General features: G+C 40.6%; 1 protein-coding gene across 2 annotated transcripts in view; it reads left to right on the forward strand.

Moving 5' to 3' along the window:
• Positions 1-27,708, forward strand: part of Slain2 (SLAIN family member 2) — a 62,821-nt gene that overhangs the window by 14,296 nt on the left and 20,817 nt on the right. For both annotated transcript variants that reach the window (XM_021162559.3, XM_021162557.2), the window contains exons 2-4: positions 13,520-13,668; positions 20,397-20,561; positions 26,944-27,105. In XM_021162559.3, coding sequence (XP_021018218.1) covers positions 13,520-13,668; positions 20,397-20,561; positions 26,944-27,105 — 476 coding nt within the window. The remainder of the gene's footprint in view (positions 1-13,519; positions 13,669-20,396; positions 20,562-26,943; positions 27,106-27,708) is intronic.

Raw genomic sequence — 27,708 nt, forward strand, 5'->3', positions numbered from 1 at the left:
AATTAGTTGGAGTTAGTCTGAGTTATAGTTATAATGGGGTAAAATCAGGTAAAGCTGTAGAATGTGACTGAATCCTTCCATGACCATTATAATAGTAACAAATGAGGAATTTCCCCTGGTGTCTAGATGAGAACACTAGTAAATTTACTCTCGTACTTAAGGACCTCATGAGCCTTCTGAATCGCTGGTGTCACTAACGCTCAGCTCCATGGTTGTGATTGTTCTGCATGTAAATCCCTGTGTTGTAGTGCCAGGGGACCTGGCTAATGCTCTGCTATCCTCAATGGGATCCATCTTCACCACGTGCACTCTCATTAAGACCCTGCCTCCTTGCCTTCTTAATAGGAACACATCTATAACCATATCCACAAGTAATGTGATTTTTCATGTGGTTTTTAAAAGGAGATAGTTTGGTGATCAAGTAGCAGAAATTTGGACTCTTCTGAAGGGTATTAGAAGAACATATTAGGGCTGGAGACGTGGCTTGGTAGTAAGAGTGTGGGCTGCTCTTGCCGAGGACTCCAGTTTGGCTTGCAGCTGCATGCTATTCCAGCTCTAAGCAATCCAATACTGTCTCTGGCCACATGTGTACAGAGCACATGTACACATGTGGCATGTACTTAAACACAGGCATACCTATGTGCACATAAATAAAAATAATAAATAAAAATAATAAAGATCTATTTTAAGAAAAACTATAGTCTTTCTTAAAGATTGGGTGAGGTGGTATATTTTTAATCCAGCACTTAAGATGCAGGTGGATCTCTGTAGATAGCAAGTTCTAGACCAACCATGGTTACATAGTGAACCTCTATCTCAATAAGTAAAAACCAGTGGAGGGATTAAAATAATGGTCTTCATGAAATATGAGGAGTAATGGATACACAATAGCACAGTATTATGATGTCGGTGTGAAACTTGTGAAGATGAAGCAGGAGTGCTTAAAATTTAGATTTGCATGATGAGGATGAGTCGGCCGTCTCCTGAGTCTGGTTTAGTAAAAGGAAAGCTCTCCCTCCCTGCCTTCTGGCTGCTCTCAGCAGTCATTTCTGCTCTCTGTCTCTCAGTGAGCATTTACAAAGCATCCAGTCATGGTGACTGGAGAAGTCTGTTCGCTGGAAGAGTGACTAAGAACTGGGAATGGATCAGGTTGAGGAATGGGGTTTAGTGGGAGCTGTCAAGGTAATGCTTGTTGTGGATTGGTCAGGGTCCTTGCTGTGGATTTGGTACCAATCACTGTTACGTTTTTTAACCATCATGAAATTAGATGGCAGATTGTTGGGTGGTCTTAAAAAGATGGTATTTCTTTATTAGTACCTCAGTAGTAGCTTTAGAAAAGGCCACTTTTTAGTAATCTTAGAACACGAATGTGGGTATTCTTGAATTTTGGCTATCATTTTCCTTCTAATAGGATAATGGATCTGTCTTAGTTGTCATTAACAAATTTCTGTTTGTCCTTGGATATTCTTGTCTAAGGCTGATTTGAAGAGAATTAAAACCCAAACCCGGAGGCTGGAAAGAGAGAGAGCAGCTAAAAGCACTTGTTCTTACAGAGAACCTACCTGATTCCCCGAACCCACACGGTGCCTTACAAACACCTATAATGCCAGTTCTAGGGGACCCAATGCCCTCTTCTGACTCCATGACACCAGTCACACACATGGTGCACAGAATATGTAGGCAAAATGCTCACATGTAAAATAAGTCTAATTAAGACAATAAAATAAGCAGGGTTTGGTGGTGCATGTCTTTAATCCCAGCACTTGGTAGGCACTGGTAGGGGATCTCTGAGTTCAAGGCCAGCCTGGTTTACAGAGTGAGTTCCAGAACAGTCAGGACTGCACAGAGAAACCCTTTCAGATGGAAAGGTATGTCTTTCTGTCAGAATCAAAAAGCACAGGGAAGAGCATGAGTGTTTGAATAAGATAGAGGAATGGCCTATAAACACTGTTAAGTGGAGTGAAGTTTCAGAACTAATGAGAAACACAGTTGAAAATACAGTAAACATATGTCAATAAAGGTAAACAATTTTTAAAATAGAGCTAAACTATTGAGTTGGAAAACATTATTAAACCTAGGAATCTTTTGAATTTTGGGAATGTTCTTAACAAATGATCTTGGGTGATAAACCATCGGCAGTCATAATAGTGGTACACAGTAGGGTTAAAGGAAATATATCATTTGTTAGAAGTTAGGACATTTTGTCCAGAAACTACCAGAACTTCTACAGGTAAGAGCCTGTTTTAGCTACAAAATCCAAAGTTCTCTGGAAGAATCAGTCTGTATTAAACATATGTAATGTAATATGAGGATATTTTATGTATACATATATGCATATGCTCATGATCATTATCTGAAGACTAAAACATTTTGGTTTGTGATTGATGAGATAGATAGCTTAGCAGGTAAAGGCACTAACTGCCAAACCTGGTGACCTCAGTTTATTTAGTTCCTGGGACCTACGTGGTAGGAGAGAGCAAACTCTCCCATGTGATCTGACATCTAAACAACCACTGTGGCATGGGTAGCCCCCAAACTGGTCCTCTCTCTCACACTGTGTAGTTGAAATGTTGTATTAGTCCAATGTATAAAGACTGTCTCTTACAGCTGGTACCACTACAGAGATGGTGTAGTTAGAGACTCCAGCGCTTTTTCAAACCTCATCTCTAAAAGCAGCAACTTTTCTGGTGGCTGTCTTCTAGGTTGGGCTCTCTGTAGATCCTACATCTTGGTAGTACGAACACCTTGAATTTAAGAAATTAATTTCATCCTTAGTTTTATGAACTTTAGAAACATCAGAAATGTTTTCTATAAAACTAGAAGGAGGGACTAAAGTGAGCAATGAAATGAAATAGGTGCATTCAATTCTGTGTCTAAAATTTGGGATTCGTGACTTAGTGTTTTTTGGTTTGTTTTTTGTCACTCTATGTTGCTGGGTTCTTTGTCTCCTTTAGTGTCCTGTCACACCCGCTCTCATTGTAGATTACATATTTTACCCTGGGAAGTTAATAGTCTTTAGTGATATAAACTGTTCTGCTCTTTTTGAGTTTGCCTGTTAATAGTAAACCACCTCCTCCTCCTCCTCCTCTTTAAAGATTTATTTTGTGTATATGAGTACACTTAGCTGTCTTCAGGCACACTAGAAGAGGGCATCAGATTACAAATGGTTGTGAGCCACCATGTGGTTGCTGGGAATTGAACTCAGGACCTCTGGAAAAGTAGTCAGCTCTTAAACACTGAGCCATCTCCCCAGCCCAATAGTAAACATTCTTATCAATAATACTGTACTCATCTAAAACTTAGATGTGTATATCATAACTATAACTATAAATATTTTATATCCTTTACTCAGTAGGGCAAATATAACAATAGATAATGTACTGTGATCAATCTAAACTTCAAAGGGACTGTTTTACTATATATATATATATATATATATATATATATATATATATATTAACAATTTTTTGGTTACGAGTTTTTAAATCTAATCTTGAGCTTAATTACAACTTATATTTTATAGTAGGTAAAGCTTAGGAAAAGATAGGCTGTGAAAATGATTACTGTATTGAAATCTTTTCTCAGATATTTTGGATTGGTTTTGGCAGTGTTGTTAGGCAGCATTGTAATGTTTAAAAGCCATGGATTCTGCATCAGTGCTGGCTCTCCGACCTTGGAGCTGTGCTTCCTTGGACAGGTTGTTCTCTCACTCTGTTTCAGAGACTTCATCATAAAATGAGTGCTGTGAGAGCTGTTTCCTAGGGTGGTTATGAAGACTTGAAAAGCTGTTATTTATTATATTACACTGGTGGGTGGGTAGGGAGGGCAGAGTGCACACCACAGCATGTGAGTAGAGGACAGGACAGCTTGTGGAAGTCACTTTTCTCCCTCTACCATGTGGGTTCTGAGGAATAAACTGAGGTCATCAGGTTCAGTGGCCTGTCTTGTGGCCTCACCAGCCACAACAGTTATGTTCATCAAAACAGTGTGATGTTTGGTAAGCCTTTGGTACAATGTAAAATAGTAACAGCAGTTACTGTTGCTGCATTGACTAAGAAAGTTTGCTAATTCATGTGAAGCAGTGTATCAAGAGGTTTGGAATCATTGTGGTGAGGTGTGGATAAAACTAAAAGTACTTTTATTAATGGAAATTGTCTGTGGGTCCATGTTTACATGGGGTGCAGGTGTTTCTGTGCTTTTGTGTTCTTGTGAGTATAGAGGCCAGAGGTGGTGGGTTTGTGTCTGTTCTGACACTCTCCACCTCATATTTGAGACAGGGTCTCTCATTGAATCTGGAGCTTGGTGATTCAGCTATTCTAGTTAGCCAGCATAAACAGGGATTCCCTATGTCCTCCCAAGTGCTGGCATGGTAAGCAGATTGCCTCGCCCACCAGCACTTTACATGGCTGCTAAGGCTCTGAACTGTGGTCCTTAACAGTTGTCCAGCAAGAGCTCTTCCCACTGAGCTGGCTCCCTAGCCTTAAAGTTTTTAAACTATGGTTTTTTTGTTTTGTTTTTTTTTTTTTTTTTGGTTTTTTGAGACAGGGTTTCTCTATATAGCCCTGGCTGTCCTGGAACTCACTTTGTAGACCAGGCAGGCCTCGAACTCAGAAATCCTCCTGCCTCTGCCTCCAGAGTGCTGGGATTAAAGGCGTGCACCACCACGCCCGGCGAGATTATTATTTTTTTAAATCTCAGAATGACCACTTGGGGGCGGTAAATTCAGATGTACATATTTGAATATAAAATATGCATAATAGGTAGTGTACTGAACTTTAAAGATAAAGTCTCCATTATTCTTTTGCTTTTAGCTCCTTAAATAGGTAGAAGACCATTGTTTTGAGGTATATAAAGTGATATTTTCCTTCATCTGTAAGAAATGTTTCCATTGCAGTCTCAAGAAATATGTTTGTTTTTTTCCCCCTCGCCCCAAGAAATATATTTCAATAAGTGTTTTACTAGCTTCTTTTTTTACATTAAATACAGTTAAATCTTTGTTGCCCTTAGCTTTGGCAGCCTATTTTTAGTTGTTTACAATGCAGAAAAGTAAGAAATGATTACTATAGTTATAAATTTAACCAATCAATTATGGTCTCCTTTCCATCATCTAACAATATGAGTATTCATAGAAGAGTCAGATAATCCAAAATGTAAAGTAATATGGGAGTTAATTTCAGCAAGGAAAACGCTGTTGTTATTCTTATATCTGCAAACGTCTATATCCTAAAAGGCTTTGCATTTTTTAAAAAAGTTACATTAGTGCTGGGGAGATTGCTCAGTCAGTAGAATGCGTGTCATGAAATCATGAGGACCTGAATTCGATCCTCAGGCTGTGGTTATATGGGGTTGCAATGTCAGCAGTGGAGAAGCAAAGAGGAATCCTTGGGGCTTCATGACAAGCCAGATTAGACTGCACAGAGAGTTCCAACCCAAGAGAGACCACTTCTTTAAAAAAAAAAAAAAAAAGGATGGCACTCGGTGAATGACCCCTGAAGGTAATTTCTGGTCCCCATATGAGTGTGGGTGTGGTGGGTGTGGGTGTAGGTGTGTAGCTAGATAGGCAGGTCATCAGTTACTTTTCAAGTCACTTCACCAATTTTGGAAGAAACTATCCTAAAGGCAGGAGGACACTGGCACAGAAGTTTTAGCAGAGGAGGGAATATTGTTTAGTCAGATTTGTATTTTTAAAAGTTGATTGGCTATGGGGGCCATCAACATTTTTCCTGTAACTGATTGATCTGCCCGTTTAACACAAGAAAACTGAAAAGCTAGATAAAACCTTTTGAAGGTGACCACGTGTAAGGTTACTTTTCCTTTTGCTGTCTGGTCATCCTCCTCAGGCTTCTGCTGCTTGGTGTCGACATCGTCAGCTTCCTCAGCTTCATCTCCATCCTCTTCCTCACCACCACCATCTTCCTCCTCCTCTTCCTCGCCACCTTCTTCCTCTTCTTCAGCTACCTCATTGCCAGCCTCCGGCTCCCCATTTTCCTCATTTTGAGCGTTCCCATTAGCAGGTGCATCTCTCTTATTCTCTGCCTCCTCCACAACTTCCTTCTTCTCCTTCAAGTCCTTGGTGGTGATCTCAGAGCTGGTGTCCACTGCCGCGTCTGACGTCTGACGTGGTGGGGCACGCCGGTGGTCTGATGCTGTGAGTGAGGAATTAATCAAGTACAAGGACTCTGGCGAGAAAGCTGCAGGAGTCTGGAGTCCGCATTGGAGGAGGCGGTGGGCGGCAAAGGTGGCTGCAGGGAGCACAGAGCACAACCAGGGAACAATGCAAAGATGGCTTTTCGGAGTAGCCAGTGGGGATAAAACCTTTTGAAACCAGGGTGAATCAGGTAAACACACTGCAGAAAATGGAAGAGAAACAAGTATGGACGGTTTAGATGAGCTCATTGGAGAACATACTTCACTTGAAAGCAAGAATGCCAGGGCAGTGATTGGAAAGAGTACAAGACTATACGGCTCATTCTGTAAGCAGGCAAGGCCTCAGTTTTTGACCTATAGATTGTCCAGCAAGCAGGGTGTTCTGGAGCCAGAGCCCAGCAGAATCATTACCAGAGACCAGAGAGACTTTATCCAGTAACTGATGGGAGCAGGTGAAGAGTCCCAGAGCAGAACATTAAGTGGGGAAGTCTGCAGAGGATGCAGAGGAAGGATTGGAGGATCCAGAGGGGAGGGGTCGGGTACACATCAGGAGAACTCAGCCCACAGAACCAACTGACTGGACTCAAGTGAGCTCACAGTTCAGGGAGCCTGCACTGGTCACACTTAGGTTCTCTGCGTGTATGGCAGAGGAGCTTGGTGTTCTGTCAGGAATCCCAGCAATGGCAGTGGGAGGCTGTTTGTGACCCTTTCCTCCTGCTGGGCTGCTTTGGCATAATGGTATGTGCCTGGTCTAGAGTAGCTTGTTTTGCAAATAATAACAAGTGTTTGATTGATGTCCCTGGGAGGCCTGCTCTTCTCTAAGGGGGCCTAGAGGAGAGGGAAGGTGAAAGGGAGAGAGAGAATGGGGAAGGTGAGGGAGGGGAAGCTGCAGTTGGGATGTAATATATGAGAGAGAGAAGAATAAAAAGAGAAGAAAGAAATAGACATTGAGCAAATTTAAATGACCATGGCTCTGATACAGGTAGAAATGGAGCAGATTTGATAAAACATGGTATAAGTGGCTCAGATGACAAATGAAAGGGGAAATACTTCTGGATAGTGTCAGGTGAACTTTAGGATATTAATACCACTAAATGGAAAGTCAACGAATTTAAATTAGTATCAGAATACCAACAATTATTAACCATTAGTATTCATTTCCTAATATCTTATTTTTGCTTTTATTCATGTTGTACAAGCTGCATGCACTCTGGGAGAGTTGTGAATACCTACAAACTCAACATAGTAAAGATACTGAGATGGCTTTTGTGGTTTATAGAATCATTTCTTAGTTCTTAACTATAAACTTTACATGGCAACCTCTGTCAAAATATCCATATGCCTCAGAGTTTTCATAGCTGAGATACAATGAAATTCTTCTTTTATTGGATATTTTATTTATTTACATGTAATGAAATTCTTTTTTCTTTGTTTGTTTGTTTGTTTGTTTGTTTTTTGGTTTTTCGAGACAGCGTTTCTCTGTGTAGCCCTGGCGGTCCTGGAACTCAACTTTGTAGACCAGGCTGGCCTCGAACTCAGAAATTGCCTGCCTCTGCCTCCCAAGTGCTGGGATTAAAGGCGTGCGCCACCACCGCCCGGTGTAATGAAATTCTTATGCTTAAAAATATGTATATATTTGGTAAGTAGAACTTTTAAAATAAAAATTCTGTGAACTTCTTAAAACACACATTTAAACTGGTTCTACTAAACCATGTAAAAATTATGTTCAAGAAAAAAATTCCTCACAGTATAAGGCTACAAAATATATTTTTAAATAGCAGTCACTTAAAAATATAGTTTATGGTGCTGGAGAGATGACTCATTGGTTAAAAGCACTGTCTGCTCTTGCAGAGATCCTGAGTTCAATCCCCAGCAAATACATGGTGTATTCAGAACTGTCCGTAATGTGATCTTAGGTCCTCTTGTAGGTGTATGTGAAGATAGAACACTCATATACATAAAATAAATACATTTTAAAAATATAGTTTACATATTCTATATCTTTAGTTGAATACATTTTATGCAAGTGGTCATGTGATAAAATAGTTTAGGAAATATGGAAAGGTGAATATTACTAATTTGGAAACTGCTCAAAAGTAAATTTCTAACTTATAATTATGAACCCTTTCAGCATATTTTTTATTATGTTTCAACTGAATTCTGTGCAATTCAAATCTGTAAATATTGAAAAAGAAAGAAAGAAAACAAAAAGACTATAAGGCTCTTCATATATATCAGTGGTTCTCAACCTTCCTAATGCTGTGGCCCTTTAATGCAGTTCCTCATGTTGAGGTGACCCCAGATATAAAATTATTTTTGTTCCTACTTCATAACTAATTTTGCCACTATTGTGGATCATAAATAAATATCTTTGTTTTCTGATGGTCTTATGTGACCCCTGTGAAAGGGTGCTTCAACAGTTCAACATCCCCCCAAAGGGTTGCAGCCCACAGATTGAGACCCACTGATGGAGACTCTAATGACAGTGTTTACTCTACACAGAACTGATCCCAAGTGCGTGTTCAGCATCAGCGTCGATATTAAAACAACCGTAGAAACCTGAGGAAAGTCAGTAATCCCTACCTTGGAGAAGGGTCTGTGGCCGTCACCCACTGCAACCAGCTAACTCTTACTTAAAACCAGTGCTGTAGGATACTTAAATTACCAGTTCTTTTACACTGTAGCTGTCGTCTTCAGACACTCCAGAAGAGGGAGTCAGATCTCGTTACAGATGGTTGTGAGCCACCATGTGGTTGTTGGGATTTGAACTCCAGACCTTCTGAAGAGCAGTGGGGTACTCTTACCCACTGAGCCTTCTCACCAGCCCAAATTACCAGTTCTATAAAGCAAATGAACTGAAGATTGTTGATCCCTCCTTATCTGGCCGGAGGAATCAAGGGTAGTAAAATTAAAATAACAAATGTAGAGAACATTCAGAGGATGGGCTCTTTAACAACCGGAGGAGGCAGAGGCGGGTGGGTCTCTATGAAGCCAGCCAATGGGACACAGTCTCAGCAAACAAACAAAAAGACAAAAGAGATATTTCAAAGCCCTCATCACCTGGTTGAGGTAGCCAGGATGATAGCAAATTTCAGGTCTTCCACTGCCATCTGTAAGAGGAAACAATAATTGGCCTCTGACAGAAGTGTGTCATCTTCGCACAGGCCCTATCTATCCTCTGTTTTGTTTTCTGCTCAATGGCTTGGAACTTGCCAAATAGGCTAGGATGTCTGTCTATCCAGTGAGCCCCGAAGATTCACCTGTCCTACTTCAGCAAAATGGAACACTGGCTTACACCACCTCCTTATAAACAGTGTGGAAGAGCAGCTCCCCATGGGCTCCGTGGACCTTAGGGAGCCAGAGAGGTTCTGAGATAACATGCCCTCCTTGGATGGAGCCTTGTGTTTGTGAGTGAGGCTCAGCTGCTGATTGGACTTCTGTGACTTAATTTTAATAGGACAATGAAGTGTCTTGTTAAGGTTTCTGTTGCTGTGAGAAAAATACCAGGACCAAAATCAACCTGAACAGGGAAGGGTTTACTTCATCCTATAACAGATAACCTATAACATATAACATATTCAAAGAAGTAAGGGAAGAAACTCAAGGCAGGAACCTGGAGGCGGAAACCAATACAGAGGCCATGGAGGCGTGCTGCTTACTGATGCTCAGCCAGTATTTAAAATACTTGATTCCATTCAAGACTATGGGCCCAGTGTTGGCACTATCCATAATGAGGTGGGCCCTTCCATATCACTCACTAAGAAAATGCCCACATAGGCTCGTCTTCAGGCCAGCTTGCCCTCGCTAGCTAACAGCCCTTGAAGGTAATATAAGTTTTTCATCAAATGAAACCTGGTGGCACATCTCAATTTATCCTTGGTTGCATTACTTATGAAACTGGTTAGGTCTACCAGAACCCGCAGCTTCCTGAGTCCTGCTCTTTCTCCCCTGCTCTTCCCACTGTTTCTCTTCTCTGATTAAGTCATATATTTTAACTTTAAAAATTTGAAAGTGTAAATTAAATGTTGTTAATAGACAAAAGTTATTACCTTTAAGAAGTCTACATGCTTCTAAGAAATGAGCAAATGAAATGTATATTTGTTACAAGTGCTTTTATTAGGATTTCTTTTCTCTTGTTCTTTCTTTTTCTTGTTGTTGTTGTGGTTGTTGTTGAGACAAGGTCTCACTGTGTGGCCCTGCCTGACTTGGAACTTATTTTGTAGAACAGGTTGGACTTGAACTTACAGAGATCTGCTTGCTTCTGCCTTCCAAGTGATGGGATTAAAATACGCATGTGCCATCATTTTCTGCTGGATTTTTTTTTCTCTTAATTTTTCTTAACTTTGTCTTCCTAAGAGTAGATCCAGATATGTGAGACACTCCAGCTTATTTATCCTCTGAGAGGTTTATAGGTACTTTAAAAATCAATCAAAGGTTCCTTAGCCAAAGAATAATATTGTATCAGTGTCCTGTAGGCCTCCATTTCTAGCCTTGGATTGGTGTCAGGGACTGAGAGTAAGACTGGGTGATAGCAGTGAGTGTAAGCATGGAGAGTCATCCCTTTGGTCTCCCTGGACTTGGAAAAGGTGTTCTGTTAACTCCTATCTGCTAATAATGGAGGAAGGAACAGTCACTTCCCATAGGAAAGCAACGAAAGGCTGTTTCTAAGGGGAGGAGAGCTGGTGACACTGAGACAGGCAGGAGGTGGAGAGAGCCTGTCACCTGCGCTGCACAGTGCCATTGTAGAGACAGGAAGATGTGGGCGGAGGTGAGCAGTGAGCAGGTGCTGCTGATGATTTCATTCAGTGCCCAGGCTTTAATTTCTGAAGTTGGTTCACTTAATTTATAGTGGTTGTTGTATTTGGTGTTGTAAACACCTTTCAACTTTCTAAAATATTTGAAAAGTAAAATATAATTTATCATATCATAATGTTTACCCATGCTTATGTAGTTTATGTAGCATAAAATTGTGAGAATTGTACAGTTCAATGAATGTAGTGTATTTACCGCCATGAAGCCATTGCCACAACTGAGTACCATCTAAAAGAGAGGAACCTAACAGCCACCTCTAACCCTAGACACGCAAGGAGGTGCTTTCTGCTCTTTGTCTTCCCTTAGGCATTTTCTGTTACTGGGATGGGATATTAGAACATGTCAGCGTGTGATGTATGCGTTTGGCTTCTTTTACTGAGAGTATAGTTATATATATATATATATATATATATATATATATCCCTCCTGTTCATGTTCATTGAATTTTTTTATCATCAGTTCTATAGCCAATAACAGACAAATTATATACCAAGATTGTCATGAGATTGTCATGAGATATGTGAGTAAGTTATATGAAACCAGTAAGAAGTTACATATTAGAAGTGGTGAGGGCTGGAGAGATGGCTCAGTGGTTATGAGCACTCTCTGTTCTTACAGAGAATGCACAGCATGTTTGGCTCCCAGTACCCCCACGGCATCTCACAACTCTCTGTGTTTGATACCCTTTCTGGCCTCTGAGAGCACCAGACATGCATATACATATATGCAGGCTGTGGTGGTTTGAATATGTTCAGGGAGTGGCACTATTAGGAAGTGTGGCCTTATTTGAGTAGGTGTGGTCTCTTTGGAGGAAGTGTCATTGCAGGGAGTGAGAACCACCTGGGAGCCAGTCTTCTCCTGGTAGCCTTCAGATGAAGGTGTAGAGCTCTCAGTTCCTCCTGCACCATGCCTGCCTGGGCACTGCCATGTTCCTGCCTTGATGATAATTGACTGAACCTCTGTTTTTTTGTTTTGTTTTGTTTTCTGAGACAGGGTTTCTCTGTATAGCCCTGGCTGTCCTGGAACTCACTTTGTAGACTAGGCTGGCTTCAAACTCAGAAATCTGCCTGCCTCTGCCTCCCAAGTTCTGGGATTAAAGACATGTGCCACCACCGCCCGGCTTTTTTGACTGAACTTCTGAACCTGTAAGCACCAATTAAATGTTGTCCTTATAAGAGTTGCCTTGGTCATGGTGTCTGTTCATCGCAGTAAAACCCTAATATATAAGCAGATACTCATGTATTTTTATAAACAAACTAATCCTTAGCCAGGGAAGATGGTACGTACATACACCATTAATCCCAGGCAGAAGCAAGGCAAGATCTCTGAGTTTGAATCCAGTATTGTCTGCATAGTGAGTTCCAGGCCAGCTAGGACTACAGAATGAAACCTTGCCTAAAAAACATCGTGGAATGTCATTTTAAAAAAAGTGTAAATGATAGTTATTCATCTGCAGACATTGAACTGACAGTCAGTGTGCAACAGTTATCATAATTTTTAAAGCAGATGCCAATATGAAGATTTGCTGCAAACACCTGAAGTATTTAAGTTGGAAAGAGAATGAACCCACAGCTTTTTTTGGTTATGTTTGTACTACAACAGTCACTTACCCTATATAGTCTTGATTATCTTTATCAAAGCAAAATGGTAGTACCAGACATAAACTACAGATAGAGAAAAAAAGGGAATGTAAAATTTGTGTTGCTCTTGAAAGTAGTTTGTTTCATTGTAAAAAAAAAAAAAAAAGTCATATTGTAGAAAAATGTTTATCTAAATATTTTACCATCACTTCATACTATTGGCTTAATTTGATTAAAGTAAAATGTGAGTGTCAGCTTCTTACTGAGACATCTGTGTAAATATATATAAGCAAAATGTGTTCCCTTCATAAATCCCACTTCATTAACGCACAGATAGTCCTGGTTAAAAGTCAAGTATCCACATTTTTCACAAGGAATTACACCTGAGATGATTATAAACAACCAGCACACCTGGACTATCTGAGGAGGAACTCCAGTGTAGAAATTGAAGTATCTCTCCCACTTCTACTGGCTTTTCCCTTCTGTGTGCCTCTTCAGAACCTTCTCTTCAACCCTGCCTTTCTTCCTTTTGAAAACCAAAGTCATCTCTGTGTGGTTTGATTTGAAGTGCTGGCTTCTCTGACCCAGCAGTGTACTGTACGTGTACAGTAAGTACTGCATCGGCCCAGTGTATGTTTATTTGGTAGAAAGGGAAGCAGGAGGTGGAGCAGCTCCTGCTTCTCTGTCTAGATTTAGTGTGGTGGTTAGATTAGGAAGTTAGTGGTGGCCTGCTGAAAACATCATAAGTTGTTACAAAGACAGGTGTTTCTTTGTAGCTCTAATCACAGGAGAAAAGTAGAATTGATTTTGAGAATTCCTCCTTTGGGTTCATTTCCTGGTTGAGATTTGGGGGTTGTGCTGCTTGCAGTATCATTTTCTTGCATGGTAAGTAGTGATGACTAAGCGTACCCCATCATTCACCCTACTTTATAGTCCTGTACTCAGTAACAAATGTGCCCTTTGCTTTCGTTTTCTTCTAGGTTGTACTCATCACCAAAGAAAAAACTCACACCAATGCAGAAATCTGTTAGTCCATTAGTTTGGTGCAGGCAAGTTTTGGACTACCCAAGTCCTGATGTGGAGTGTGCTAAAAAGTCCCTTATCCACAAACTTGATCAAACTATGTCAGGTACGTCTATAACTTTAATTGTGAATTTATTAATTTTCTTTGGCCTGAAAGCATATATGTTGAGTGTGCATATTTAGGCAGGCAGTTCTTGCTTTATAGCCTTTCTGAATTTCACTGTATTCATCATGAAGGCTAGATTCATGTGATAACAGTTTTTAAAAACCTTAGTCTTACTTTAGTGGATTATATCTATGAGATTATGAATTTTAATTTTTCTAATAATGACCTAAAACAGTTCCTAAAATGAAAATGTTTGTCTCATGTCATCAAAACTTATCCCACATACCACACTTTGCTAAATGGATGTGGTGGAGAATATATGTGAAGAGCCAGGAGACACCATGGCCTCACTCAAGAATTTGCTTGTTCCCTGTCCTCACGTCTGGCTCCTCCAGCTGACCTCAGATCCCTCGTCAGGCTGAGGAAATGGTGATGGAGGGAAAAGAGCCTAGCTTGGCTCTGGCTCATAGAAGGTGCCTCTTACTCACTTTTCTTCCTTCTCAGAGTTGTCTTGATTTTCTTTTCTAGTACTTGACATTTTAAATTGCTTCAATACCCTTTTGTTTAACAGCATTCACAAAACTTACGTGTTCATGGTTATATTTGTGCCATTTAGTGTGGGAAGAAATATAGGAAAAGTATTGTCTTTCTTTGTACTTCTGTCTTTTAAAACCTATTGTTTATGAAATATAAGTTATAAAGCATGATGAGTAATTCTGAATAGGCTTTTCTATGTATGTATATCTATGTAGTAGTGTTCATGAATGTGTATGCACATACCTGTGTTGGTACAGGTACACGTATATATGTCATGTGTGTATGTGCATGTGGAAGCCAAAAGTTGACAATGGGTGTTTGCTTAGTTAGCATTTCTATTGCTGTGGTTAAACACCATGAGCAAAAGCAACTTGGGGAGGAGGTGTTTGTCCCGTCCAGCAGGACCCAGTTATTCATGGGTGCGAGGGGGACCGCAAACCTGGAAGAGAAATGGGTGGAAGGGAAAGAGAAGCGGAGACCAAGGAGGGTTCCTGTCAAGATCTCAGTTTATTAGGCTGAAACGCCAGGTTTTAAGCACACAACGAGGGAAATAGGGAGGGGCTGAGGGGGAATTAACTAAGAACAAAGAAGTGGGCATCTGGGGACCTGAAGGCCGAATTCTGACTGCAGGCAGGCGGGAGGCACTCTGAGTCCTATCTCGGAATGTAGATCCCTCCTTAACAATCCCGGGTGTCAGGCTGGGCTCAGCACATATCTCAGGTTCTTAGAAGTCTTGGGAGCCAGGAAGAGATAAGGAAGAGGGGACTATAATTCAGCTTTTTACAGCCTCAGGTGCCAGGAAGGGAATAGGGAGGAGGGGGTGATGACTGGCTCATTAGGGTGGGAAGCTGTGAAAGGCCAACTTTCTCATGGTATAGTCTCCAACAGGTGTTTATTTCAGTTTATAGTTCCCTATCGCTGAGGGAAGATAGGGCAGGAACCTGGAAGCAGAAGTTTATATAGAGGCCATGAAAGAATACTGGTTACTGTCTTGCTCAGCCTTTTTTCTTATAGCACCTAGGAGAATCACCCTGGGGGTATGAGCTGTGAGATGGAGGCAGGAACATTTCTAGGGTTTTGTGGCGTCCAGCACAACTTCAGGTTCAGTGAGAGACCCCCATCTCAAGGGAATAAGGCAGAAAGTCATAGAACATCCCTTGTCCTTGTTAACCCCCTGCACATGTTCTGGCACACGTTATCTGCATAGAACATGTACACAGCACACAGCACCCAGGCAGATGTAGACAGTATATGAATTAAGAGGGTGTACTGGCTGGTTTTGTGTGTCAGCTTGACACAAGCTGGAATTATCACAGAGAAAGGAGCCTCTCTTGAGGGAATGCCTCCCTGAGATCCAGCTTTAAGGCATTCTCTCAGTTAGTAATCAAGTAGGGGAGGGCCTAGCTTATTGTGGGTGGAGCCATCCCTGGGCTGATAGTCCTGGGTTCTATAAGAAGCAAGCTCAGCAAGCCAGGGGAAGCAAGCCAGTAAGGAACATCCCTCCATAGCCTCTGCATCAGCTCCTGCTTCCAGGTTCCTGCACTGTGTGAATTCCTTTGGTGATGAACAGCAGTGTGGAAGTGTAAGCTGAATAAACCGTTTCCTCTCCAATTTGCTTCTTGGTCATGAAGTTTTATGCTGTAATACAAACCCTGACTAAGACAGTGGGCACAACTTGATTTTAAAATAGGGAGTGGCCAGCCGGGCGTGGTGGCACATGCCTTTAATCCCAGCACTCGAGAGGCAGAGGCAGGCGGATTTCTGAGGCCAGCCTGGTCTACAAAGTGAGTTCCAAGACAGCCAGGGCTATACAGAGAAACCCTGTCTTGAAAAACAAAAAAAAAAACCAAAAAAACAAAACAACAACAACAAAGGGAGTGGCCTGGATTTGGCTTGCAAGTTATGGTTCTCAGTTCTTGGTTTAAAATAGAATAGGGACATTTACCAGTTACTACCTATCAACCCAGATTTGTGAGATGAAATAAGACTGCTGTCTCTCAAAAGTAGCAATTCTAAATGAAAAGTTCTTTGTTTTATTATAGCAAGGGTATTTAAGACTAAGAGAAGTGGGAGGTGAGTGGTATGTGTCTGCAAATCTAGTATAGGGTGAAGTGGAAAGATAGAGTTCAAAGCCATACTGGATTGTATATCGACTCTAAACAAGCCCAGAAACATAACTGGGGCAGTGAGGGGGTGAAGAAAGGACAGACGTATAGACACGCATAGAGAAAAGCTAGGGTCAGGTAGGCTGATGGAGCTATACCAACTGTGTGAAAACCTGGAACCCCAGCTTTTACCATGTACAGCGAGGGGAGGGGCTAGCTAGTCTTGGTAGGAGGTCTTTGTAGGTGAGCAGTCTTGGGCTGTAAACATCAGGGAGAAGATAGTCGTAGTACTAAATTTTGTACTTGTCCGTCATTCCTAAACAGTCACACTTAAATACAGTGTCATCATTCACACTCAGCCATCCCCATGGGTCTGAGCACCTGGCAGTGCTCATGGCAAGCAGTACATGTCATTCACTCTTTACAAGTTCACGAAGGACCTCCTCAGCTCCCACAAGGAAACAAACTGGGAGCGGGGAGGGGAGAAAGAAAAAAGAAATTGGAGGGGCTGGAGATGGCTTGGTGATTAAGAACTCTTGACTGCTTTTCCAGAAGACCTGGGTTTGATTTCCATCACCCACATGGCAGCTCACAATTGCCTGTGACTGTAACTCAGAGGATCTGAGTTTCTCTTCTGACCTCCAAGGGCACCAAGCATGCACATGGTACTCTGACATACATGCAGACAAAATACCTATTCATATAGTAATGATTTTAATTGTAGAGGTATGTAAGACCTTAACCAGAATGTAAGATCGTAACCAGACTGCATGCTATCAAGTACTATCTCTGTTTAACAGTGTTTACATTATAGCTACATGCACAAAACAAATTACCAAATTATATAGGTATAATGTATGATTTGAAATATGTATGTAACATATATATATATATATATATGTTATTTAAGATATATATGTGTGTGTGTCTTAGTCAGGTTTTCTATTCCTGGACAAAACATCATGACTAAGTTGGGGAGGAAAGGGTTTATTCGGCTTACACTTCCATGCTGCTGTTCATCACCAAAGGAAGTCAGGACTGGAACTCAAGCAGGTCAGGAAGCAGGAGCTGATACAGAGGTCATGGAGGGATGTTTCTTTACTGGCTTGCCTCCCCTGTGTTGCTCAGCCTGCTCTCTTATAGAACCAAGACTAAGACTACCAGCCCAGAGATGGCACCACTCACAAGGGGACCTCCTCCCTTGATCACTAATTGAGAAAATGCCTTACAGCTGGATCTCGTGGAGGCATTTCCCCAACTGAAGCTCCTTTTTCTGTGATAACTCCAGCCTGTGTCAAGTTGACACAAAACTAGCCAGTACAATCTGGAAATCTTTTTGAGGTAGTATCTCACTATGTAGACCAGGTTGGCCTTGAACTCAGAGTGCTTCATCTGCCTCTGCTTCTTAAGTGTTGGGATCAAATGTGTGTTACCATGCCAAGCTACATTTAACTTTTTAATGGAAAAAATAACCAGTTGCAAGTTTGAAGTTTGTAGTATTGAACTCTCCTGTTTTCAAGATTTTTTTAATAGAATTTTTCATAAGGCAAAACTTACCTAGAAGGTTTTTTTTTGTTTGTTTGTTTTTTTGTTTTTGTTTTTGTTTTTTTGAGACAGGGTTTCTCTGTGTAGTCCTGGAACTCACTTTGTAGACCAGGCTGGCCTCGAACTCAGAAATCCGCCTGCCTCTGCCTCCCAAGTGCTGGGATTAAAGGTGTGCGCCACCACGCCTGGCCTTTACCTAGAAGTTTGAGAGCTTGTAGTCACCTTGTTCTGGGGATCCCGTGTTCACCTTTCCAGCTGGGATTATAAGCTGGCCAACACACTCGTCACATGTACACAGACACTAGGCTTCTAAGCTCTAGCCTCATGTTTGCACAGCCAGCCCTTACCTACTGAGCCAGCACTCTCCAGCGTCTCCTTCGAGTTTTTAATGGAGGCTTAATTGCAAAAGCCTGATTGGAGCATGAACTACTGTGTCAGAGGGCATGATAAACTTGTTAGGAAGCCAGCAAGACCCCTTCTGAAGTAGGGATCTTAATCTGTCAGATAGCATAGGTGAAAAATTTTTTTTCTTTGTAGCTAGCTCATGACAGAAAGGGAGGGAAATATTAGAATTTCTAGATTGACCTACAGGAAGACAAATTCTGATTTCTATCTCTTGAGCTGGGAGGTGATTTATAAGGTAAGAACTATTTATAAAGTCAGAATATATTTAACATCCTGGAGGATTATGAGTAATAAAAGGATGAATGAGATATGAAGAAACAGAAGGAAGCAGCAGGAGTGATTTCTGTGTTTTTCCAGTTGTGTGGCAGGACATGTCAGCAGTTGTCTCAGTTGCTCTATTGCCGACGAGGCATCGTGACTAAGGCAACTTATAAAAGAAAGCATTTCCCTGGGGGCCTGCTTACAGGTTCAGATGGTTACTCCTTGACCATCATGGTTAGGAGCAATGGAGGCAGGCATGGTCCTAGAGTAGTAGCTGAGAGCTTACAAAATATTACCTGAAAGTTCAAGGCAGAAAGAGAGAGAAACCTCAAAACCCACGCCCAGTGACACCCCTTTCCAACAAGGTCACACCTCCGCCAACAGGCCATACCTCCTAATCCTTCCCAAATGGTTCCATAACTAGGATCAAGTATTCAAACATGAATATATAGAGGCCATTATTATTCAAACCACCACATCAATCTAAACGAGGGATGTCCCCCATCCCAGAGGAGAAACTGACTTTAGCAGAAAGAATGTAAATTGGATTTGGTATGCTGACTCTAGGACACACTGGCCATACCCATGGGGAAATAGTGACATTAAAGCCCAGAGCAAGAAAGCTTGGGACTGAAAACAAATAATGGCAGCCCTTGGCGTATTGATGGTCATTAATGTTGTGAAGAGCACAGAAGAATAAGGCATGCTGGTGATTAGTAAGCAAGTACAGTAAACTAGAGATTGAAGTTAGCAATTGTGCTTCTGCTCAGGTTGACATTTCTGTGATCATGCTGCATAGCAATACATCACAAATATGTATAGCTTGTGCTATCTCACAGAGAACATGTATACAATCAGGTGGTCTAACTAGACAGAAAAATGTTCTTCCTCCTCCTCCCTAAATCGCCCCCTGTTCTGTCAGAAGGCAAACCAGGACTTCAGCCATCTCATTTATTTTTCTTTCTTCATCTTCCAGTTTTTAATGTCTATTCCTTTTTAAAATTCATTTTCCTAGTCACTGTTTATTACCTAGTCTAGTCTATTTATTAGGTTTCCTCTCTGATATGATTGTAGCACAGTGCTCTTTGCTCAAGACAATAACAACAAAAATAACACCCCCCCCAAAAGAACCCCAAAATGTTAACTTGCTACTGCATAGATTTCATGCTTATGGGCATAGTGTACCAGGATTTCTAGTACATCTGCTACTTTTTTGGGTGGGGGAGGTGAGAAACAGGGCCTCACTATGTAGTCCTGACTGAGCTGGGACTCATTATATAGACTAGGCTGCCCTCATGGGACCACATCTATCTCCAGCTACTTTTCCCTAAGCTGCTCCTTCCTATTCTCTACCACCATAGGCTACTCTTCCTTGAGCATTTGCTGCCTTTAAGATATCCCTCTCCGCAGCCCATGTCTATATCTTCTCTAGGATTTAGCTTGTTGTAAATATTGAAAGTGTTGTGTAATGGATGGAAGAAATAGCCATTTAAGGATTGATGCCTGAGTGGGTATGGGAGGGGGGTTAGGGGTGTGAGTGTGTGGGTGTGGTTTCACTTGCTGTTTTAGACCCAACACTGTAAGGCCAGTTATCGTGCTTCTTAAGCTCTGGTGGGATGGTAGAGGAGTCACATCTGTGGCTTCCCACTCAACAGTCACTTATTCTCAGCATTTGGACCAGTTACAAGTCAGTTACTGCTGACTCCTGTGAAATTCCCTACCTGAGCTGACAGCAGCACTAGTCTCTGGACACAAACACAGTTACATAAAAGGTTTTTTAATGGGACATCATATCCTGACCTCTAAGAAAACTTTTTGAGATGTTAACCTTTTCCCACTTACTAAATTTGATTTTCTTTCTTTTTGTTAATACAGCTCTCAAGAGGCAAAATTTATACAATAATCCTTTCAACTCTGTGAGTTACTCAAGTTCTTATAGTCCAAATGCCAGTAGCCCGTACAGTAGTGGCTTCAACTCTCCATCCTCAACACCAGTGCGACCTCCCATCGTCAAGCAGCTTATACTTCCTGGAAATTCAGGTAAGGAGTGGCTTTACCTCCAAAAGTAACAACTTGTTTTATTTATGAAACTGAAGCAACAGGGGAAAATCTCCTTGATGTGCTGTTTTATACTAGTTACTGTACTGAGCACCAAAGAAACAAAGGCAGCCTGTTAGTGGCAGCCTGTTTTCTGCATAGAATTTTCTTTGGTGTGTACCTAAATCTGGTTTTAAAACTAGTATTTAAAATGTGGCTAAATTAAACAGGACCACAAATTTGATTCCTTTAACCAATAAAACCTATTTACAGCCTGTTGGGGGTTATAAAGTCTACAGACCTGTCTTTAAAAGAGGTTTAGTAAGCATGATGGCATAGGTATTGTCTGTGAATGTACGAGAGCAGTGTGTGCTGTAGTCGTAGTGTGGACGGCAGACTGCTGTGGCCTGGAGTCCGCTCTGTTCTCGGTCTGCTACTGGCACTTTGCTTGAGTAGCTCACTCTTCTCTACCTCACCACATCTCTTACTGCGTTCTTCTTTAACCTTTCAGTGCAGCTTCCTTTAAAATGGTTAGTGTGCTGCTTAGCAGTGTGTGTGCATGTGTGCTTCTGTGCACATGCATGGGGAGTCCACAGGTCGACATCAGGTCTTTTTCTTCCATTTCCACCTTAGTTTTGTGATAGGGTCTCTCACTGGGCCTGGAGCTCATGTTTTGGCTAGAATAGCTGGCCAGTGAGCTCCAGAAACCCACCTGCCTGTCTGGCCCCTCCTGCTAGTTTACAGACTCTGCTGCCCTAGGTGCTATCTTCAGCAATCAGGGCTTACCTTTGACCAGTAAGAGGCAGCTGGGGGCAGTAGCAAATTTGGGAGTCACTTTTCTTGTGCCTGGTACTAGGTCTTTGGTTCCTGTGGAGAGCATTGTCAGCCCAAGTGGCATACTTCCTTTAAGCTCTCTGAGGCTCTCTTGGGCTCTCTCTCTCTCTCCTTGAGAGATAAGATAAAGTATGTATAGATATGTACATATATATACACATGCATACATACAGATATTATGTATATAATTTTAGATAAATATAAGATAATATGATATTTTCTTGAGGCTTTTATCAAGCCTTGGTGTTTTTGTCTGCCCTCCCTTTTTCTTCTGTATTGATGTCCCTCCCCATTCCCACTTGAAGCCCTTCCTCCTCCATTTTTTTAAAATTTTTTTATTTTTTCCTCCTCCATTTTTGTTTCCTTCATATCACGTGTTATTCCCTCTCTAGAGCTCCCCTGACCCATGGTTCCATTATACTCTGCTGGTTTTCTTCAGTGATTTTGTGTTTATAAACTAATGCCTGAAGATTTGGAGCTAGGAATGGCACATGAGAGAACCTGGTTTTCAGTCTTGAGTTATAATCTTTTCTGTGTTTACCTGCAGATGTCATGATTTGATTTTAGTTTTTATAGCGGAATAGAACTCCTTTGTCTCTTTGTGTCACATTGCCATCTTTCATTCATCAGTTGAAGGGTATTTGGGCTTTGTTGTTTCCTGGCTCTTGTGATAGGGCAGCAATGAGCAAGTATCTGCAGAAGACAATGTCAGGTCTTGTGGGCATAGGCCAAGGGATGATAGAGTCAGATCATATGATGGATTTATTTCTATCTTCTTGAGGAGTCTCCATACTGATTTTCAAAGTGGCTGCATCCATAAATTTCCATTTCCACCAACAGTGAATAATGAGGTTCCTCTTTCTCCACAGTCTTGCCAGCATTTGTCAGTTTTGTTGGTCTTAGTCATTCTGAATGGGGCAAGATAAACTCTCTAACTTGTTTGAACTTTGTCTTCCTCTAACTACTGAGGACAAGGAACCCTTTGGAGACGCTGTTTAACCATTTTGGTTCCTTCTGTTGTTTTCCCTGTTCACATGCCTAGCCATGGTTTAATTGTGTCATTTGTTTCCTTCATTCTGAATTTCAAGTTCTTTGTCTATCCTGAATATTTAATCTTCTATCAGGTGTAGCTGGCAAAGAAACCCCTTTCTGTGGGTTTCTTTGTGACTTGTTTGTAGTTGTACAGAGCTTTTTAGTTTTTTGCTGTTTGTTTTTGTTTTTTGAAACAGGTTCTCTATGTAGCCCTGGCTGTCTACCTTACTATGTAGACCAAGATGACCTTAAACTATCAGAAATCCACTTGCTTCTTCTGCGGGTATATATGTTTTGTGCTATTATCATATTGTTTTTATTACTACAACTCTGTACTATATCTTGAAGTCTGGAATGGCAAATCCACTCAGTATTATTATTATTATTTTGTTCAGTTGCTTTGGCTATCCAGGATGTTCTCTCATTCTATATGAATTTTAGGATTTTTTTTCCTATTTTTGTGAAAAATGCTGTGGGTATTTTGATTGGAGTTGTTATGATTGGATTTGTAAATGGTTTTTAATAGGATGGCTATTTTCACTGTAGTAATTCTCCTGATTAATGGACATGGTGCCTTTCCATGTTCTCATGTCTCTATCTCATTCAGAGATCTGAAGTTTTGTTGTGGAGGTCTATCACCTACTTCTTGGTTAGGTCTGTTCCAAGATATCTTATTGTTTTGATAATGTAAATGGCAGGTATCTGTGACCCCTTTCTCAACATTTGTTGTTGGTATGTAGAAAGGCTACTGATTTTTATAAATTGATTATGTACCTTGTCACTTTGCTAAACTAAGTTGTAAAAGTTTTGTGGTTGAATTTTTTGGGCTCTCTTCTATACAGTTTCATATTATCTGCAAATAGGGATGCTTGGCGTCTTTACCTATTTGTATCACTTTAATTTCCTTCACTTGCCTTGTTGTTCAGGCTGGTGCTTCCACCACCGTGTTAGGAGTGAGGATAAGTGGACAACCCTGTTGTATTCCTGATTTTTATGGGATCACTCCAAGTTTGTCTCCACTTATGATAATGTTCACCTCAGGCTTGTCATAGCTACCCTGTATTTAGGAGGTATGTTCCTTCTAGTTGTACATTCTCTGGGACTTTTATCATGAAACTGTGTTGGGTTTTGTCAAAGGCCTTTTCATCTTTTGAGATGATTATATGAGTTTTGCCTTTAAGTCCATTTATATGACTTATGTTTATTAACTTACATATGTTGTGCCTTCAAAACTTGCATTTCTGGATAAAACCAACATGAGTATGGTGGGTGACCTTCTTGATATGTGCCAGTATTTGGTTTGCTGGTATTTTATTGAGGAGCTTTGCGTCTGTGTTCATCAGGTATATTGGTCTGTACTCTTTTGGTTTTTTGTTGTTGTATTTTTCCTAGTTTGAGTCTTAAGAGTAACACTGGCTTCATAGTGTGGAGTAATCCTTCTTATTTAGGAAGAAGAAAAAAAAAGAATTATTGGTTTAGCTCTTCTTTGAAACTTTGGTAGAATTCTTCTGTGACAGCATTTAGACCTGGATTTATTTTAGTTGGAAAGCACTGTATTAGGCTCAGCCTCCTCTTTGTTGTGCGTCTGTGTATGTTGGTGATCTCGTCTTGGTTTAACTTCAGTAGTTTGGATGAATCAAGAAATTTATCCATCTCTGATTTTTCAACTCAGTGGAGTACAGGTTTCTAAATTTCTTTTTTTCTTTCTTTCTTTTTTTGTTTTGTTTTTTTTTTTTTTTTTCCTTTTCTTTTTTTCGAGACAGGGTTTCTTTGTGTAGCCCTGGCTGCCCTGGAACTCACTTTGTAGACTAGGCTGGCCTCGAACTCAGAAATCTGCCTGCCTCTGCCTCCCAAGTGCTAGTGCTGGGATTAAAGGCGTGTGCCACCACTGCCCAGCACTAAATTTCTTTATAATAATCTGTGTTTCTTTGTGTCATAATGTTTCCCTGTTCATTTTTTTATTGCTAATTTAACCCCCACTTTGTGTGTGTGTGTGGTTAGTTAGACCAAGAAGGGCCTTGATGTGTCCTCTCAGAGAACTAGCTCTTAGATTCTTTGATCCTATCTGTTGCTTTCTTTTTTTTCTGTTTGATTTTTATTATTTCTTGCCATTTCCTGGTTTTGAGTTGTTTTTTCCAGTTTTTTTCGAGTTGAGTCATGAAGACATTTATTCACCCTCTTCAGTGCAGACACTGAGGGCTATAGGACTGCGTTTAGTGTGTCACAGAGCTCTTGCTGTGCTCCTTCTTTATTTTCATTTAGTTTCAGGAATATTTTGATTTCTTCTTTGCCCCATTCATCATTCAGAAAGGAGTTGTTTATGCCATGGAAATTTTCTTGTCTGCCTGGGATTCTGTGTGTTTCCTGTATCTGTATGGATGTATCTTTGGAACAGTCTCTTCCATGATCTTATCACTGACCTCGTATTCTCTCATCTACACCTGTACTTCAAAGGCTTGGTATGTTGATGGTGTCAAACATTTCCAGCGTGTTTTTTTTATGCTTGTATTTTTTAAAAAATATTCTTAATTCATCCAAATCCTCTACTTTAAGTCCTGGTAGTCTTTCTTCTGTTTCGTTTATTTCTTCTTCTAAGGCTTTCCCCAGAGTTTTCTAATTGGCATATTGAATTTTTCAGTTCCATCCTCATTTTAGCTTTTGTTGTGTTTCATTCTGCCTCTTCGTTGCTTTCAATTTTACAATCTTAAATTATCATTGTCATTTCATACAGCCATGTATTTGCATTTGCTTAGGCATCACTCAAACATTGCTATTAACCTTTGAAGGGCAAAGAAGTGTGTGTTTGGGCTGGAGAGATGGCTCAGTGGTTAAGAGCACTGACTGTTCTTTTGAAGGTCCTGAGTTCAAATTCCAGCAACCACATGGTGGCTCACAACCATCCCTAATGAGATCTGACACCCTCTTCTGGTGTCTGAAGGCAGCTACAGTATACTTATAGTAATAAATAAAGTAATAAATAAATAATAATAAAAAAGAAGTGTATGTTTGTGTTGTCTTAAATTTTTTTCAAACCCTTTGTTAAGTTTATGGTTATCCTTTTAACTTCTGTGTTTTGGAGTTCATCTAGGGAGCACTTACATAGTTCTAGTGGGTTTGAAGGAAAATGCTGTCTTGGCCATTCATGTTGTTTTTGTATTTGCAATTTGAGTTGAACATGTGGACTAATTTCTTTATTTTTGTGTCTTATGCAATAATCTGACCGATCTGAGCTAGGCCAGGTGAAGGTAGTAGATAACCTGTTTAATTGACCTTGCCAAGGTGGTCTCTTAAACCACTGGTCTGGAGCTAGGGCTTTGGGTGTGGAGATGGCATCAGGCAGAGAGGGAAGGATGGGAGAGCCAGTCAAAGATGACTGTCCACAAAGTGAGTCACCAATCTGGAGTGGACATGAAGATGGCTATAGACAGAAGGGTAAAAAAGGGGGTGGGAAAGGAAAGAGGCTACTTTCTTATAAACATGGTTTCTGGACAAAGAGGGATCTTAGGTGGGTCTGGAACTAGGCTTGTGGATAGTTAACTGTAATGGTGAGGGTTTTGTTTTTTTTTTTTAACTAGATTTATTACATGCCTGTAATCCTAGCACTTGGGAGGCTGAGGCGGGAGGATTGGAAGTTGGAGGCTAGCATAGACTACATGTGAGTTCAAGGAAAGTTTATATTACAAAGTAGAACCTTGTCTCAAAAAAACAAAAACAAAAAAACCAAACCTGACCAAATCATTTCTTCTGTGAAACACATCCCATGAAAGTATCTCCTAAGAAACACACTAAATTCATGTGTGTATTCCTTGTTTCTAAGTTTTCTCCCTTTGATTTAGTGTAATAGAGTACCTTTAAAAAATGTACTAATTTTCTTGACAAGCATCTATTGTTCTTCACTAGTTTGGCAAGCATGGCATCATGTAGGACAAATTAATTTAGTATTTGGGGGGGGCTGGTTCTTAAATGTTTAAAAAATTACTTTTCTCAAATTAGTTGTGAAAAAAAGTACATTTTTTCTTAAAGGAAAAGATTATGATGTTGCTAATGAGAGTGGTTTCTCTGACTATCTTATAAAAGTTAATCTCCAGCTCAATGGTATTCAACCTGTGGATCACAAGGGGTCGCCTAAAACCATTAGACAACATAGATATTTACATTATCATTTATAACAGTAGGAAAATTGCAGTTATGAAGTAGCAGTGAAAAGAATTTTACGGTCACCACAACATGAAGAACTGTGTTAAAGGGCCACAGCATTAAAAGGGTTGAGAACCGCTGGTCTAGCCTGTAGTTACTGTGTATCAGGCACTTGCGGAAAGCCTAATTATTTTGTGGGGCTTAAGTTATACTTTTTTCTCCTAATGAGTTCAGTATCTAATTTTAGTTTTGGGGAGTTTTATAAATGTAAATGGCAGAATAAAAACCAAATCAAGGGATGTAATTATTCAGCTAATTGTACCAAATGTTTAGCTCAGTTTTTTTCTTCCAAGGTTTGATGTGTTTTTTCCTTTTCCTAAAGGTAACTTCAAAAATTCCTCAGATAGAAACCCTCCGCTCAGCCCTCAGTCCTCTATAGACAGTGAGTTAAGTGCTTCAGAACTGGATGAAGACTCGATTGGATCCAACTATAAGCTAAATGATGTGACTGATGTGCAGATCCTAGCGCGGATGCAGGAGGAAAGTGAGTCTTCACTCTTCCTACTGAGAGCTTCCTTACGATACAGCTTACTGCATATATTCAATTTTTTTTTTTTTTGGTTTTTCAATTTATTATGCATTTTAAAGTGTTATGAAACACAGTAAGATAATGAGTGTATAAGTAAACATTGTAGAGCCTAATGCCATGTATGTACTTGCTTTCCAATTGTGTTTTATATAAAACAGCTTTGCTGTAGGAAGGACAAGAGAGGGATGTTAGGTCAGTCAGTGGTGTTTGTGCCCTGTACAGTTTGTATTGGCCCTTGTCACTGTAATTACTATGTTACTCTCTATCTTAGCAATACCCTAGAAAGCCCTTTTACCTTTTCATTTACTACTCTTCCATGAAATTATAGCGTCAGATACACTCTGTATCGCTTTAAGCTCAGTAAGGAGCCCAGTGTCTAGTGTTGCCCTGGCATGATGTGTCTTGTAAGATACATTGGAAGCTTTGTCGAGTTGTAGGTTTTAGGAAACTGCAGACTGTTCGTGCTCCACTGCATCATTCCCGCCTGAGTATGACCTCCCTCCCCTAGAAAGATAGAGATTCCTTAGTCTGAAACACTCGTAACAGGGAACACCTTCC

The sequence above is a fragment of the Mus caroli genome, unplaced genomic scaffold, assembly GCF_978045245.1.
Source record: "Mus caroli unplaced genomic scaffold, Mus_caroli_1 scaffold_4, whole genome shotgun sequence".
Lineage (NCBI taxonomy): Eukaryota > Metazoa > Chordata > Mammalia > Rodentia > Muridae > Mus > Mus caroli.